Source organism: Hevea brasiliensis, chromosome 15 (genome assembly GCF_030052815.1).
Source record: "Hevea brasiliensis isolate MT/VB/25A 57/8 chromosome 15, ASM3005281v1, whole genome shotgun sequence".
NCBI lineage: Eukaryota > Viridiplantae > Streptophyta > Magnoliopsida > Malpighiales > Euphorbiaceae > Hevea > Hevea brasiliensis.
The window spans coordinates 71,721,956-71,736,526 of NC_079507.1; the positions used below are offsets into that span (position 1 = coordinate 71,721,956).

The 14,571-nt window shown below is 28.0% G+C and overlaps 2 protein-coding genes across 2 annotated transcripts; one reads left to right on the forward strand and one right to left on the reverse strand.

Annotated features, from left to right (window-relative positions):
- The first annotated feature begins 3,102 nt into the window (after nucleotides 1-3,102).
- Nucleotides 3,103-3,667, forward strand: LOC110655563 (ethylene-responsive transcription factor ERF098-like). Its single transcript, XM_021811915.2, has one exon. It carries the CDS (start codon nucleotides 3,185-3,187, stop codon nucleotides 3,665-3,667), a length of 483 nt encoding a protein of 160 aa, XP_021667607.1. The 5' UTR covers nucleotides 3,103-3,184.
- A 4,771-nt stretch (nucleotides 3,668-8,438) lies between these two features.
- On the reverse strand, nucleotides 8,439-9,425 carry LOC110655564 (ethylene-responsive transcription factor ERF096). Its single transcript, XM_021811916.2, has one exon. The coding sequence runs from the start codon at nucleotides 9,378-9,380 to the stop codon at nucleotides 8,976-8,978; it is 405 nt and encodes a 134-aa protein (XP_021667608.2). The 5' UTR covers nucleotides 9,381-9,425; the 3' UTR covers nucleotides 8,439-8,975.
- Nucleotides 9,426-14,571: the final 5,146 nt, after the last annotated feature.

The window sequence follows — 14,571 nt, forward strand, 5'->3', positions numbered from 1 at the left end:
ATACGTACTTCAATATAATTGTTTTGTTAACTTTTACAATAAATTCTCATTTAATTTGTCTTCCTAATAAGGATTAAAAAGATATGGAAGTAAGTATAGGCACTAACCTTTTTGAGCATTCTCTTAGCTTGTTGAAACCTTAGAATTTTTACTTTTTATGGCTGCCTAGAGTTGCCTTGTGATGTAGGGATGAATTTTTGTGAAGGGTGTTTAGGGTTTTTATGGTGAGAATTCAAGCTTGGAAGCTTGAAAAATAGAAGAAGAACTCTTCCATGGTGGTGCGGCTGGTTGAGGAAGAAAGGAGCAAATTGCTTTTGTCAAGTTTTGGTCTCTTTTATCTCTTTTTATTTGTTTTATGTAAGCTTGTTGAATGGTGATTGGTGGATAAGTTTTTAATGACATCATATGATGTTATAATTAGCATTTTCTTTCATTTTCTTTTTCTTTTTTTCTCTACTCATTTTCAATTTAATTTTTAGCAATATTTATTCATATTTTAAATCATAATAATTATTTACTTAACTGAGTCGGCTAAAAATCATCTCTGCAGACGAAATGACCAAAATACCCTCCGTTTGGCTTAACAAACTAAAATTGTCTGTACCGATTGAAAAATTTTTCTAAATATTTTCTTGGCATTCTAATACCATAGAAACCTCAATGACTCTTCTCTAGAGTCTTAAAAATTATTTTATGAATTTTCTCTCGGGTTTAGGGCTTCTAGTTGCAAAGACTGCAACTTTCCACTGGGTTACCCATCGCTAGGGCACCGGCTCATTTAACTTGGTTGTATTTTATTTCTAAAATTTTTTCTTAATTTTTCTTATACTTATTTGAGTTTTTTATGACTCCTCACTTTGGTCTAAATATTTTTCCAGATGTTCTCACTGTCCAGACCGACATCAGTTACCAGAATAGTAAAATGTACGGAATTACTACAGTGAGAGTGTTACAGCTACCCTTCTTCACCCAGCCGCCACAATAGTCTTCGGTGATCAGTGAGTAGAAATTGATTTTACTTATAATTTTAATATTATTATGTATTCAGAGCATGTTCATGCATCACTTATAGATATATGTACATAGTTATTAGCTAGGTATGCCTTGTATTACATTTGTATTTGGTGACAATGTTGTGATTGTTGCTTTATGGTGATTTGGAGCCGCGTGTGTGACTTGGTGTACATGTGGTATGTATATGGATATTGGTAGGACGGATAGACGCGACTAGAGCTTGACTCGCTGGGACCCGATCCTTATTATGGATAAGTCAGGGTAGGTACAGCTTGAGTTGATCTCGTTGGCCCTCGCATTTGGATATTAAGAGAAAGTCTGGCTTTGAGTTGATATCGCTGGCAGAGGTTGGAACTAAGAGAGCTGTATAGGGGATCAACTCCCATATATATACATATATGTGTAAGTACGGATTTGACACACGGGTATGTGAGTGCTCTAGATTGTTTTTGGTGTGATTATGATTTGACTTGTTTGAATTGTGTGAAGATGTTGTATTTCATTCTTAGGGACGTACTAGACTTAAATAGTTATAGAAATTGTATGTAAAATCAATATCTTACTATATGAGTCAAATGCTCACTCCTGTTCACCCTATTTTTCCAGGCTATAGGAGAAGTTATTTTTCAAAACAACTTGCTTCATTCTTCGCAGGTTTATTAGCAGTTATGTATTTGTATTATTATTTTTTAAAATTATAATCTAGAACTCCACATGTGTTAGCACTAGTAATAATCTCGTCAAGTACTATATAAATTTAAGTTTTGGTATTTTAATAAATATAATTTTTTTATGATATTTAAAATGTTTGCAAATGGTGGTATCAGGGTTGAGCTAGGCTCCCCTGATTTTAGTTTTTTATAGTTATCGGGTTTAGTTGATTTGAATAAAAATGTAATATTCTATTTTATTTTATTCACATATTGGACCTCAGCTTTTGGCTCTGGTTATGAATTTTTGGAACAGTAAGACTTACTATAGACCTCAGGAGCTTTATACTAGCCCAGATCCTAGTGCTGATTCAGTCCGTGGGATCGGATCGTGACAAGAATAGAGGGTAGAAAGAGGTCTTGACTTTTTCTCATATCTTAGAGATGAGATTTGAACACCACTTATTTATAAACTAAGATATATAACATTTAAAAAAAAAAAAAAAAGAATCCATGAATTCCTACCAAAATAAAATTCCATGTATTGCCTTTTCTAGGTCAATTACATGGTGGGTCCGAATCCAACCACCTAATATATCAATGTGATTTGGGTATCACAATAAAGGAGAGTGATCATGATCTTGATCGTTTATTATTATTATTATTATTATTATTTTGAGATATCTTGAACGATTATCTGAATGCCCATGAAGTAAGCACATAGATCTTCACATTTGCTAGTGAAGTACACTATTGCTTATGTATACATAAATATTCTTAAATCTTTAAAAGAAAAGACACAAAAAGAACCATATTAAAATAATAATAATAATAATAATAATAATAATAATAATAATAATAATAATAATAATATTATCCCTTAACAAGAACGGTAGGAACTACCAACAATTGAAATCACATTGTGTTACTAAAAGGTTTATTAAGTAATATTAATTGTTTTAGTTGTAGTTAGCTGTTTTAGTAATTATCAATTTTTTATTAATTATCAGCTGTTAAATTTAATTATTAGTAATTAATTGTTTATATAGTAATTTAAAACAGAAGTGTTTAGTAAAAATAATTATTGAATTAGCTTTTAAATACAAAAAAAAAAGTTTTTTTACACTAATCAAAACACATTAATGTTTCATGATCAATTTTCTCAACCTCTAAATAATACTATAAGTATTCATACTACCAAACAATATAAATAAAAAAATTTATATTTTGATCATAATCAAAACACTAATCTTAAAAATAGTTGCCAAACTGACCAAAGATTTTTATAGAAATAGGGATATGTTTCATGGGTTTTTTTGGGTCAATCTCAATTGATTTATAGTCAAATCCATGTTCTGAAGAATCCATATTCATAGCCATGGAATCATTAATATGACCCCGCCCATTGTAATATAGACTAGCAAACTACCAACTTTTTCAGAGCTACCAAGATTGAAAGACAACGTTAAACACTGAGTATATTTCATTTTTAATCGACACTACTCATCTCTAGCTAGCTTATGGAACGCCCTAGCAACAGCAGAGGGAAGGACAAGGAAGAGAAAGGAAGAGATGAAGTGCGTTACAGGGGCGTGAGAAGAAGGCCTTGGGGAAAATACGCCGCGGAGATTCGAGACCCTTCGAGACAGGGAGCAAGGTTGTGGCTTGGAACATTTGATACTGCAGAGGAGGCTGCTCGTGCTTATGATAAAGCAGCATTTAACTTTAGAGGTCATCTTGCAATCCTTAATTTTCCAAGTGAGTATTACTCTCAAGTCATGGGATCCTCTCCTCGACCTCCTCATCAGTCATTTTCTTCTTCTTCATCATCTTCATCATTTAGCAGCAGTACTAGTAATGTTAGTTCAAGCCAGAGTTTCGAGGGGGGAAGTTCGTCTAGAGCGCAAGAAAGGCAAGTTTTTGAGTTTGAGTATTTGGATGACAAGGTGTTGGAGGAGCTTCTTCAATCAGAAGAGGAGAAGAAGAAACGACAACAAGATTGATCACTACTATATAATTTCTGGTTTTTAAGGTCTTCACCTTTGGTGTGTTCTTGGTTTTCTTGAGAGCTCCTAAGCTTAACTGATCCCTCGTTATTAATTTTCACATTAATCATGAGAGCTTTCATATATTTATATGACAATATATATAAGTGAGCTTGTTGGCAATAATTCAGTTCCTGTGGATTTTTGAAATTCATATTGCCATAGTCATTTCTAATTTCTTAGTTTATTGTATAGCTGCTTTTCTTATTTCATGAAAGAATTTAATTCTGATCCCATTAGACAAATTTTTGGCTATTAAAATTGGAAAAAGAGTTTATTAAAATGGTTTGGTCGTATCCAAGTAGAGAATCAAATGCTCCATTTAGAAAATGTGATAAGTTTGTACACAAAGAAAAGAAAAGAGAAAGATGAATGCCAAAAATGACATGGAAAGATGGAATATCTAATGATTTACAAGCTTTAGATATTGATATGAATTTAGTGTTTAAGAGAGTTGAATGTCCAAAAAAAATTTTTATATAGCTAATTTTAATTAATTTGAATTAAGACTTAATAGTTATTGTTAATCGTGTGAAGTAATGGAAATAAAAGCAATATTAAGATGTTTATCAATGAAGAAACCCAGATTATGGAATCCATCCATACTGTGTAATCAAATTATTAACTAAAATATATAATCATGACCTAAAATAATATGAAAATTTAGGGAAAAAGAATCCTTGAAAATGCTAAGAATATAAATCAAAATGGTAGGACATAAAGTAAATTTACATGCTATGTGTAATTTGCTTCAAACTCGGTACATATTTATTTCCTTCTTTTTCAGGGAAAAATGGACATGATATATTAATACACGATAGAAAATTTTATCTAGACTCAATTTATTATGAATCTAAAATATAAATATATGAAATTTATCTATTTAATAAATATGTTTCACTATATATTTTGTGTCTTAAATTTATGATAAGAAATATCTAATATATATGTATGCGTATTGGCTTGTGTGTGGATCTCTACAACAAAAAGGTGCGTTCTATTTTTCTATTTTCATTTGCGTAAACAAAAGAAAGAATTGTTTACTACATGACTTGCTTATGTCTTGTGGGTTGTTTTCTCTTTTTGTCAATGTTTGAATTCTTAATATTTTGCATTGCAAAACTATGCCGTTAAAAGCATTTGGATTTGGATAATTCCTTGATGCTTTAAGATTTCACAATTAAAGGCATTAATGGTAATGGAAACTCAAGTTTGTTTTAAACTAAAATCAGTAGGTAATTTTTAGAGTTTATCTTGTCGAAAAATTCTTATTTAAATTCGGTCTATCATAGATTTAAAATATAAATATATAAAATTTATATATTTAATAGGTAGGCCTTATCATATATTTTATATTTTGAGTTTGTAATAGAATGGATATAGACATAATTTTGTCTTGGCAATATATGAGAGAAATTGTTCGTAGTAGATTCAGAGTTGAGACAAGTGGTGGAGCAGCATCTGAATAAAGCTAAGCAAATCACTTGTTGTTTCAACCAAATGAAGGAACAAATCATCTCGAATCACAAAATAGGAAGGAATAAAAGTTATAAATTGATGATTTGATACCAAGTAGTATGATTACTTGCTTTAATAACATTGTCATAGAAGGTCGTTCAAATAGTATGATTGGTTGCAGGATGAAAACGGGTATTTGTAGTATTAGATTTAACTGAATTCTTATAAGATAAATTTAAGTAATATGTAATTGAGTTTAGAACAGGATATTGATTAATAAATTTATTTATATAAATAATTAATTAAATATAAAATATATATTTTTATAATAATATTTATAAATTTTATATATATATATAATTGGTCTCTAAAATAAGTAATGAGAGATTACCACATGTCCACTTCTTAAATATTAAATTACATTAAGCGGTATATTTCAACTTATATGCTTGTCCCAAGTGGCACGCTTAAATTTTTAACATATTTTATTTTCACTTTTTAATTTATTTTTACTATTAATAATAATTCATACGTATGTATTAAATATAATTTTTTAATTTTATTATTATCAATTAGTAACTTTTTATTTTTTTTTTCCACTTAATATAACTTGTTAATAGCAGTGAATTAAACTTTTAATGTATTTTATTTTTATTTTTTAATTATATATATATATATATATATATATAGAAAGAGAGAGAGGAGGGAGGGGGGGAAGGTGTTGTGGGTTGGCTTGTGGGTGGGGGAGGGACGGGTGAACATGTACGTGAGGATGTGCACGCCCATTCATTTTTTTATGCATCTTTTAGACAATTAAAAAAGAAAAAGAGTTTAATATTTTTTATGTACATATTCATCCATCATTTTTATATATATTTTTTAGCAATAATTCATAATAAAAGATTATATAAAAAGATTTTAAAATCAAACTAAAGTATTATTCATTAATTGGATTTTTTTTTAATCATAACTAACACTATCTAACTAACTGCTATATTCTTTTTGTGTGTGAATATTATATGAAATCAATAAATAGAAATTATTAAAAATATGCAAAAATAAAGTGGCATTCTTTAATTTTATATAAGAATAATAAAAAAATTTTAAAACCTTCAAATGACTATGTCTTTATAATTGATTAATAAGAGATTATCACAATGGAACTGTGAAAAGTGGTACACTTAAACTTCTAATTCATTTTATTTTTTAGTTATATTTTTATTATTAATAATAATTAATATATATATATATATATATATATATATATATATATATCTCTTACTCAATATAACATGTTAATAACAAAACTCCACCTAAAATCTCATTAAAGAGGAATGTTAGAGTTGATAAGATTTTAGTCGGTAAAAACTTATGTGTATAAGAAAAGAAATAGCTATACCACGCTATGGTGCAAGTATAGACTATGTTGATAAAATAAAATTTAATCTTTCCCTATGAAAAAGAAGAGGTTATTGCTATATATATATATATATATATATATATATATTGAGTAGAGAGATTGTGAGTTGGAAAGAGCTAACAAAATAAAGAAGAAAAGAAAAAAAAATTATTTTGTAATCCCTTATTTTAGTTGTGAAATTTATGTTTTTCTCTCCATTTTTAAAGCTTGTTTTCTTTTTCTTCTCTGTTTTGTTTTGAGAAACTAACATCATGCAAGCTGTCTTCATAACTCATAAATAAAGCTACAAAAAGAGAAAAGGCTTCCCATATTTACTTATAAAAAAAATAAATTAAAGCTATAAAAGAAATCAATGGAATCAAAGTAAAATCTTTCTTCCAATAATCTGAATCTTCTGCGTGGCTAATATTTTTAGCAATTCAAGAAAAAGTTGAAAATATCAAAATGGTATATATTAGAGATGCCAATCTCAAGGATGTGATGCAAATTCTAGCACAATGATAATGCATATACATAGCTAGTCACTAATTAGAATGTCGATCATCGACTCAATGATGCTATTGAAAGATGCAAAATTCCTTATTTGTTTTAGTAAATGCTTACAGAAAGTAAAATGAAAGGGAGTGAAGTGTTAATATCCAACATTAATTTAGGATAGAGGGTAATATGTTCTTTATAAGTCTTTAAGTATTCCTCCCTCCTTGAGTTAACTTGAAGGATGAGTTATGCTTAACCTATTTTTTTTAAGATGAAGGATGTTTCTGCCTTACAGCAAATTTCACAGGATGAAAGTTTGTTGTTGAATTTATATATTTTTAATCAGTTTGTTTTGTTGTTTGTTTCTTTTGATTTTTCTTAGTTTTGAGTGTTTTGATTAACTCTATTAACTTGGGATTAGTTGGTAAATCTATGTTAAGTTTTTCTTTTTTTATAAATAAAATTAATTGTTCTATAAAAAAAAAAAATCGCATAGTTTTATTTTAATCTATTGATGCGACCTCCAGATAAGGCACATTTTCTCTAATGCAAATACAATAAGGGATGAATTGCAATATGTATCATTAGCAGTTGAGCATATATTAGATCACATTGGCATTTGTCTTCTCCACAATTTCATGGGGATATATTCTATAATAAAAGACAGAATTTGCATGATTTAACAATTGCATATTCAGTGCTGCTATAACTCTCATCAAATATAAAATTTACACATTGTGCCTTTGAGATGCATGTCTCTGTTTGAGCCTAATAGCATTATATTTCTCATAACAAGACCCCAACTCATATTTATTGTCTACTATGAAATAACACTCGAGCTCTAATCAGTCAAACAAACTTAAAACAATAATTTCAGGCCTCTTTATAGTAAACTAAATTAAATATTAGTTTCTATGTACAAATAATTTAAAAATCACGATTCTTTCAGATCCAACACCACAAAACACTTGCCACTGCTGCACTACTTAGAATGGATGTAGTAAGTTGTTGGCTTTCAGTTTTTTCTGTTGGTTATTCTTGACCCTTTTTTTAATCAAATAAAATTATAGCCCATGATCATCTTGAAAACGAAACAAATTTGTGTTAGGTAACGTTCCTTGAAGAAGAAGGAAAAAAGAAAAAACAATCTTGATAGGGATATTCATTTGACAGTAAGAAGCCTTCTAGAAAAGAGCAGATAGTTCTTCTCCCCTGCTGGGAATATGCACACATACTATACATTAAAACAAAAATGAAGAAAACGAGAATAATGCATCCAAGAAAACAAAAGATCCAAAAAACAGAGTCATTAATAGGGTAAGATTTGACAAAAATATTTCTAATAATTAAAGAATAGATGGCAAATCTTAGCTTAATTATGTGATAGAGGTGGCTAGTTGCTACTTTTTTATATAAACAGGAGAATTTTAATCAGGAAAAAACTTAGCATATCACATTCTGCTAACACAAGCCGATAAATTAATTGGAATACACTTCACTTTTAATGCATCATGCTAAGCCAAAAAACCTGAACATACGAAACAGAAAAACCAAGACCAAAGCAAACAGAGCCGAAGCTCAAAACTGATCCAAGACCAAGAAAAAAACAGAAACCAAGGCAACAAAGTTAAAGCAATAAAGATTAAACAAGACAAAACCATCACAGCAAGGACACACTAACAAAACAGCAGATAAATTCCAGGTGATGCTGGAGATAGAGCAGCAATAGAATTAGAAGTAGGCAACAAAATCCTCTATCTGCGATGACCCCTGCTTTGCTAAACAGTCCTCAACAAAGTTTGCTTCTTTCGGAATGTAGGAAAACTCAATGATAGGTAGGGATTGAGTGCTAACTATAATGGAATTGATAGTGGAGGATAAGCGCCAAGGAGCTGGGCTAGAGTAGCTAATTCACTTTTTCTTGCTCTTTTGCTCTTCTTGGTCAAGCATCTCCTCCAGCAATCTATCATCCAGGCACTCCAACTCGATAACATTTTTTTGCATTGACGGTGAAGAGGAAGAAGAAGAAGCAGTAACGCTACCAGAACCACCACTTGCAAGAGTGTACTCGTTAGGAAAATTAAGAATGGCTAACTGGCCTCTCATTGCATAAGCTGCTCGATCATACGCTCTTGCTGCTTCCTCCGCCGTGTTAAAAGTTCCCAACCAAACCCGTGCTCCTTGGCGTGTGGAGTCGCGTATCTCAGCAGCGAATTTGCCCCAAGGCCGCCTTCGAACGCCTCTGTACTTGACTTCTCGTCCTGTTGCTTCTTCCCTAGCCATTGCCCTGTCCTCATCCATTTGTGTGTTTTGCATGGCTGAAACCGCTTTGTATTATATGGGTTTGGCCAGATTTGAAGGTCAAATAATATTAAGGAATGATTAAATATGAACGCTTTACATGTGTATCATTTTTTATAATTATATAAAATTTATTTTTTATATTATCTAATAATTAGCTAATAATATTTGACTACTCAGGAATCTGATGGATTAAAGCCTGAAGTATTTTATACCTTTATCCAACTTAAAATCCAGGCATCACTAAAATAATAATAATTATAATAAATATGCTGTAAATTTTAATATAAAACATGATTTTTTTTATTTTTTATTAGCAGAGTGTTTTTAATACACCCAAGTGGTTGATTGCATTATTGTTAGAAGGATAAAATTAATTTTTTTTTAAATTCATATTTTAAATATTTAAAAAAATATTTTAAAATTATTTTATTATAATATAATTCTTATAATTAAAATTTATTAAATTTACTTTTAAATTATTTTTTAATTAATATATATATATAAAAAAAATTTCTCCACCACAGTTTTAACAATACACTAAATAAAGATTAATTATTAGGTGTACTCGGTACATTAAAAAATAGTGCTCATTCTCTCACAAAAAGTGAATTTTTCCTATTATATAAAAAATGAATCTCACATAATTATGAGAAGATATATGTACAATTAGGTGCACCTAATAATCCATCCTAAATAAATGTTGAGAATTTTCCTAAAGCATTTTAAACGTTAACAGAATAATTTCTACGTGGCTTAAGGACAGTGGTTCGAGTCCAATGTACCTAGATGGTCAAGGTGATGGCTTTCAGGCTCAGAAAGCCCTTTTCATATTCTGTCACTTTCTTTCTTTTTTTTTTTTAAATGTTTCTTTTACAATTTTTTACATTTATTGTGCAAAAATAGAGAGAGGCATAAGCTTTATCGTCACAAGTGTGTGTCGATTGACAATTACTGAAGTGGTGCAAATACATGCAGCTCATCTAATTATTCATATCTTCTTCTTATTTTGCTTTTAACCCTTTTCAATTAATTCTGTCACAACTTACATTTGAGTTTTTTTTTTTTCCCTCAGGGTCGTAATTAAACTTGTATTCTGCTATTCCCCTCCTGCCCTTGAAAGAAGAAAGAGTCAAGTTTTTCCAAGGCGGCTGCGTTTGTTTTCAACTTTATTTTTTACTCCGTCCACCAAATATGAGGTCACTATAAATTTCGTGCAATCACAGATTTAATTCGATAATAAAAGAAAGATAAAGTCTTGTGATTTATTATTTTTTTTTTTATCTCAACATATAAAGAGATTTATTTATTTAAAAATTTATTATTTTTATAATAAAAAAATATATCTATTATTATATAAGCACAACATTATTATTATTAAATTTTCAATTCATTGAATTGAAAAAACGCAATCTCTTCTCATTGGGAAAAATGATGGATAGGTCATAGGTGAAGACAATTCCATTGAAAGGACAATGGGAGGTACAAAGTCAAACAGACAAATTAAAAAAATTATAATTCATGCAAAAATGTATTAAATATTGGAAAAGCAAGATGCTTATTGGATCTTGGAGCCCCGGCCTTTGATCCTTCCGGTCCCCAAATTCATCCTGCGTTATCTTCTTATATTTAAATATTAATTTTCAACAGTACTCAATAATCAGTGCATTTTATAAAAGGATAAATTATAATTAAGTTTAAAAAATATAGTAAAATTTATAAATTAAATATTAATTTCTTTTTTAATAATAATTTAATCTCTAAATTTAAAATTTTATTAATAAATTAGTTCTTTTCATTTAAGTGATCATTAATTGCATTCAATATTTTTTAATTTTAAAAAATTAATTTATAAATTTTTTTATTATAATTAATTTAATTGAAACTCAAACTTGATACTTAAAATTTTATTTTATTAATAAAATAATTTTATATTTATATAGTTATTTATTTTAATTTTAAATAATTATATATTTATATTAAATATTTTTAAATTTATAATTGTTTAATAAAATAATTATAACGAATAATATTTTTTTAAATTATCAAATATTTTATATTATAGTCTATAATTTTGTAAAAAAATGTATTTTATTTATAGCAATATATTTTAATAAATAATTATAAAAAAATTAACAAGATTTTCAAGAAAAAAAATTGTATCAAAAAGTTTATTTTGTATATGATCTAATATAATTTATTTTGATAATATATAAATATAAAATTAAAATATAAGAATTATTTTGCTAATAAAATAAAATTTCAAATATTAAATCATTTCAAACTAAAAAATAGTTAATGGCAGAAATTAATTTATTAATATAATTTAAATTTAAAAATTTAATTATTACGAAAAATAAATCAAGATTTTAATTGTAATTTATTATTAATAGTTGTCTGTTTCTAAAATAATAATAATAATAATAGTTGTCTGAAGTTGTACGAAATAATTATTAACGTACTTAACATCTCATTGTTTCCATTTAAAAAATTATTAGCCCCGGACGTCCTTTCATTTTCTTATAATCAATTTATCAATAATTTTTTTAATAATATTAAATTAAATATATATATATATATTCAAACTCGATACAATATAATTATAATACTATTAAGTTAAAGTTTATTTATATTTTCACTTTATATATTCGAATTTCGAATTTTTCTTTTTAAGTTTTACATTAAAAGGGAAAAGTAAAATTTTGATAATAAATTTAAAGAAAAAAATTTTATAAATAGTAATTAAAATTTTTAAATAAAATATTTGAAATTACCAACATTTTTTTTTTAAAAAAATAGCAAAAGAGAGCTGTTGTTGATTTTTGAATTTTGCCTTGAATTCTGTGTACATAGAAGTACAACTACCAACCTGTAAGAGAAAAAAAAAGAATGGCCAGGACGACAACATATTTCAGTCAAAAATTGATAACGTCGTGGGTTCCATAATAAAAATGTTTGGTTTGATTTGATTTGATTAGATTATTCATAGTGCAGGAATCGGAATTTGGCTATGTGCCCACTAAGCATCTCCCTCTAGAAAATTTAATTTCATCATGTGGGTTAATATTCTGTGCATCTTACAGTCTTTCAAAGTTGCTCATTAATCCATTGTACTGAGACTTATAAAATAAATGATTCTATAAGCATGGAATTTATGACATCCTTTCCCATTTTTCTGATCCTTTGGTATTATGACTACTTTACCTAGTTTGAAAAATATATTCAGTAACAGGTTCAACTTAATTATGAGTTTACCTAATCTATTTTGATTTAGCCACTAAAAATATATCTGATATATTTAAATTTGAGTCCCTATTTCACTAATTTTTTATCAAAATAAAATATCTTAGTTTTGAGTTATAAACGTTATCCACTAAAATAAATATTTTTATTTATTTAGATTTCAAATCTTATTATAATTGGACTTTTTCTAAAATAGGAATCTACTATAATCATGCTCTCTCTTCAAATAGGAGTCTACTTAAACAAAGAGGCTAAAGCCTCATCAGGATGCTTTCTCTCAGAGTCTTTTATGCTACCCGAGCTGCAACCTAAGCAATTTAAAGACACATGAATAAGTTAATAAAAATGCAAATGAAGAGAAATACATGCATGTAATTATTCCAAAATCATAGCAAGATAATATATATTCCATATTTAATAATTAAGCTGAGCAATAATTGCAAAATTGAGCTCTTGATGTTACATTTGAAAAGTGTGTGGCCATCATCTTGAATTGAAAAAAATTGAGTTCGTTTGAGTTGGATTTGGAATAAACATTTGCCGTTGTTAGGGTTTTAGACTTTTAGTGCCCCATTTTGGTGATGCATCTGCCAACAAAAACGATTAAAACATGAAGGCAATGTTAGAGAGACTCGTGCATTCGCCTGACGTTCACGTCTACCTACTCTACATTTTCCAAAATTTGAGAATATATATATATATTTTTTAATTATCCTTTATTTACAGCAAAACCCATTAAAATGAACATAAATATTTTTAGTTATCTGCATGCTTAATATAACATAAAATTTACTACTATTTTTGGTAATTAAATGAGGGAGATCAAGTTTTCATAAATTATCTTAAATTCTGTTTGTTTTATGAAAAATATTTTTTCGAAAAATGTTTATTGTATTTTTTGGTGTTTGGAATACTTGAAAAAATTAATTAAAGAAAAATATTTTTCTGACCAAAGGGAAAATTAAGTCATTTTTAAGGAAAATGATTTTTATTTTTTACAAGAGAAAGTCATTTTTCGCTTTCTAAATTTTTATAATTTTATTAAAATGTGAATACACTTATGCATATATAAAATAAATATATATAATTAATTTAATATTACAACTAAATAATGTAAAATATTTTTATAAAAAATATTTTTTATATATAAATTATTTTTATAAAAATATTTTTCATATATAAATTATTTTATGTAAAATAAATGGAACATTAGTTTTATATTTTATCCATCCACTGAACCTCATGGAATGGTGAATGAATGAACTATTCATTTGGGTTTAAACCAGAGCTTAAGTTTAATGAAGGAAGGGAAAACCACAAGTCATTTGGGCCACATCTGAAACCTAGAGCACAAGATGACTCATCTCATCTAATTAAACTCTAAAAAGATTAGTCGAGTCTCAAGAGAAGTATATATGCGTTTTCAATACATAATATAATAATAACTAGGATATGTTACAGCTTTGTTTTCCAAGCACGTAATCCCATCCCTCACTTAACATTGAAAAGAATTCAATCTTCTGGTCCAGTAGAGGAACAAATCAGAAATAACCATGACTCTTCTCTCCAGTCCGTGTCCGTGAGCTGGTCTGCTCCTGAGAACAGTGTTATGAAGTTTAACAGGGATGCTGCCTAAGAAGAGTGCTATTGAAAAATGGTGCCCTGTGTCACGCACGTGATTGCATCGCTGCCATTGTAAGCACCCACGTGTTATGATCATCATACTCGTCTCACCATTACACGTGGCAAATTGCCAAACAATAGTTTATAAATATAAAAATAAAAAAATTAAATAATTTTGCAACATAGAATTATTGAGTTTCTATAATTACTCCAAAATTAGGTGTATTTATTGTGATGTAGAAATTAATTTATGATATTAGGTAATTAGTAATATACTGAATTAAATATAAAAAGTTAGGAGATCACATGCTCATCAAATAAATTATATTTTTATTAAATT

Bases quoted from the DNA above. Each gene is read 5' to 3' on its own strand.
- LOC110655563 (XM_021811915.2), top strand. From the start codon at position 3,185: ATGGAACGCCCTAGCAACAGCAGAGGGAAGGACAAGGAAGAGAAAGGA.
- LOC110655564 (XM_021811916.2), bottom strand. From the start codon at position 9,380: ATGCAAAACACACAAATGGATGAGGACAGGGCAATGGCTAGGGAAGAA.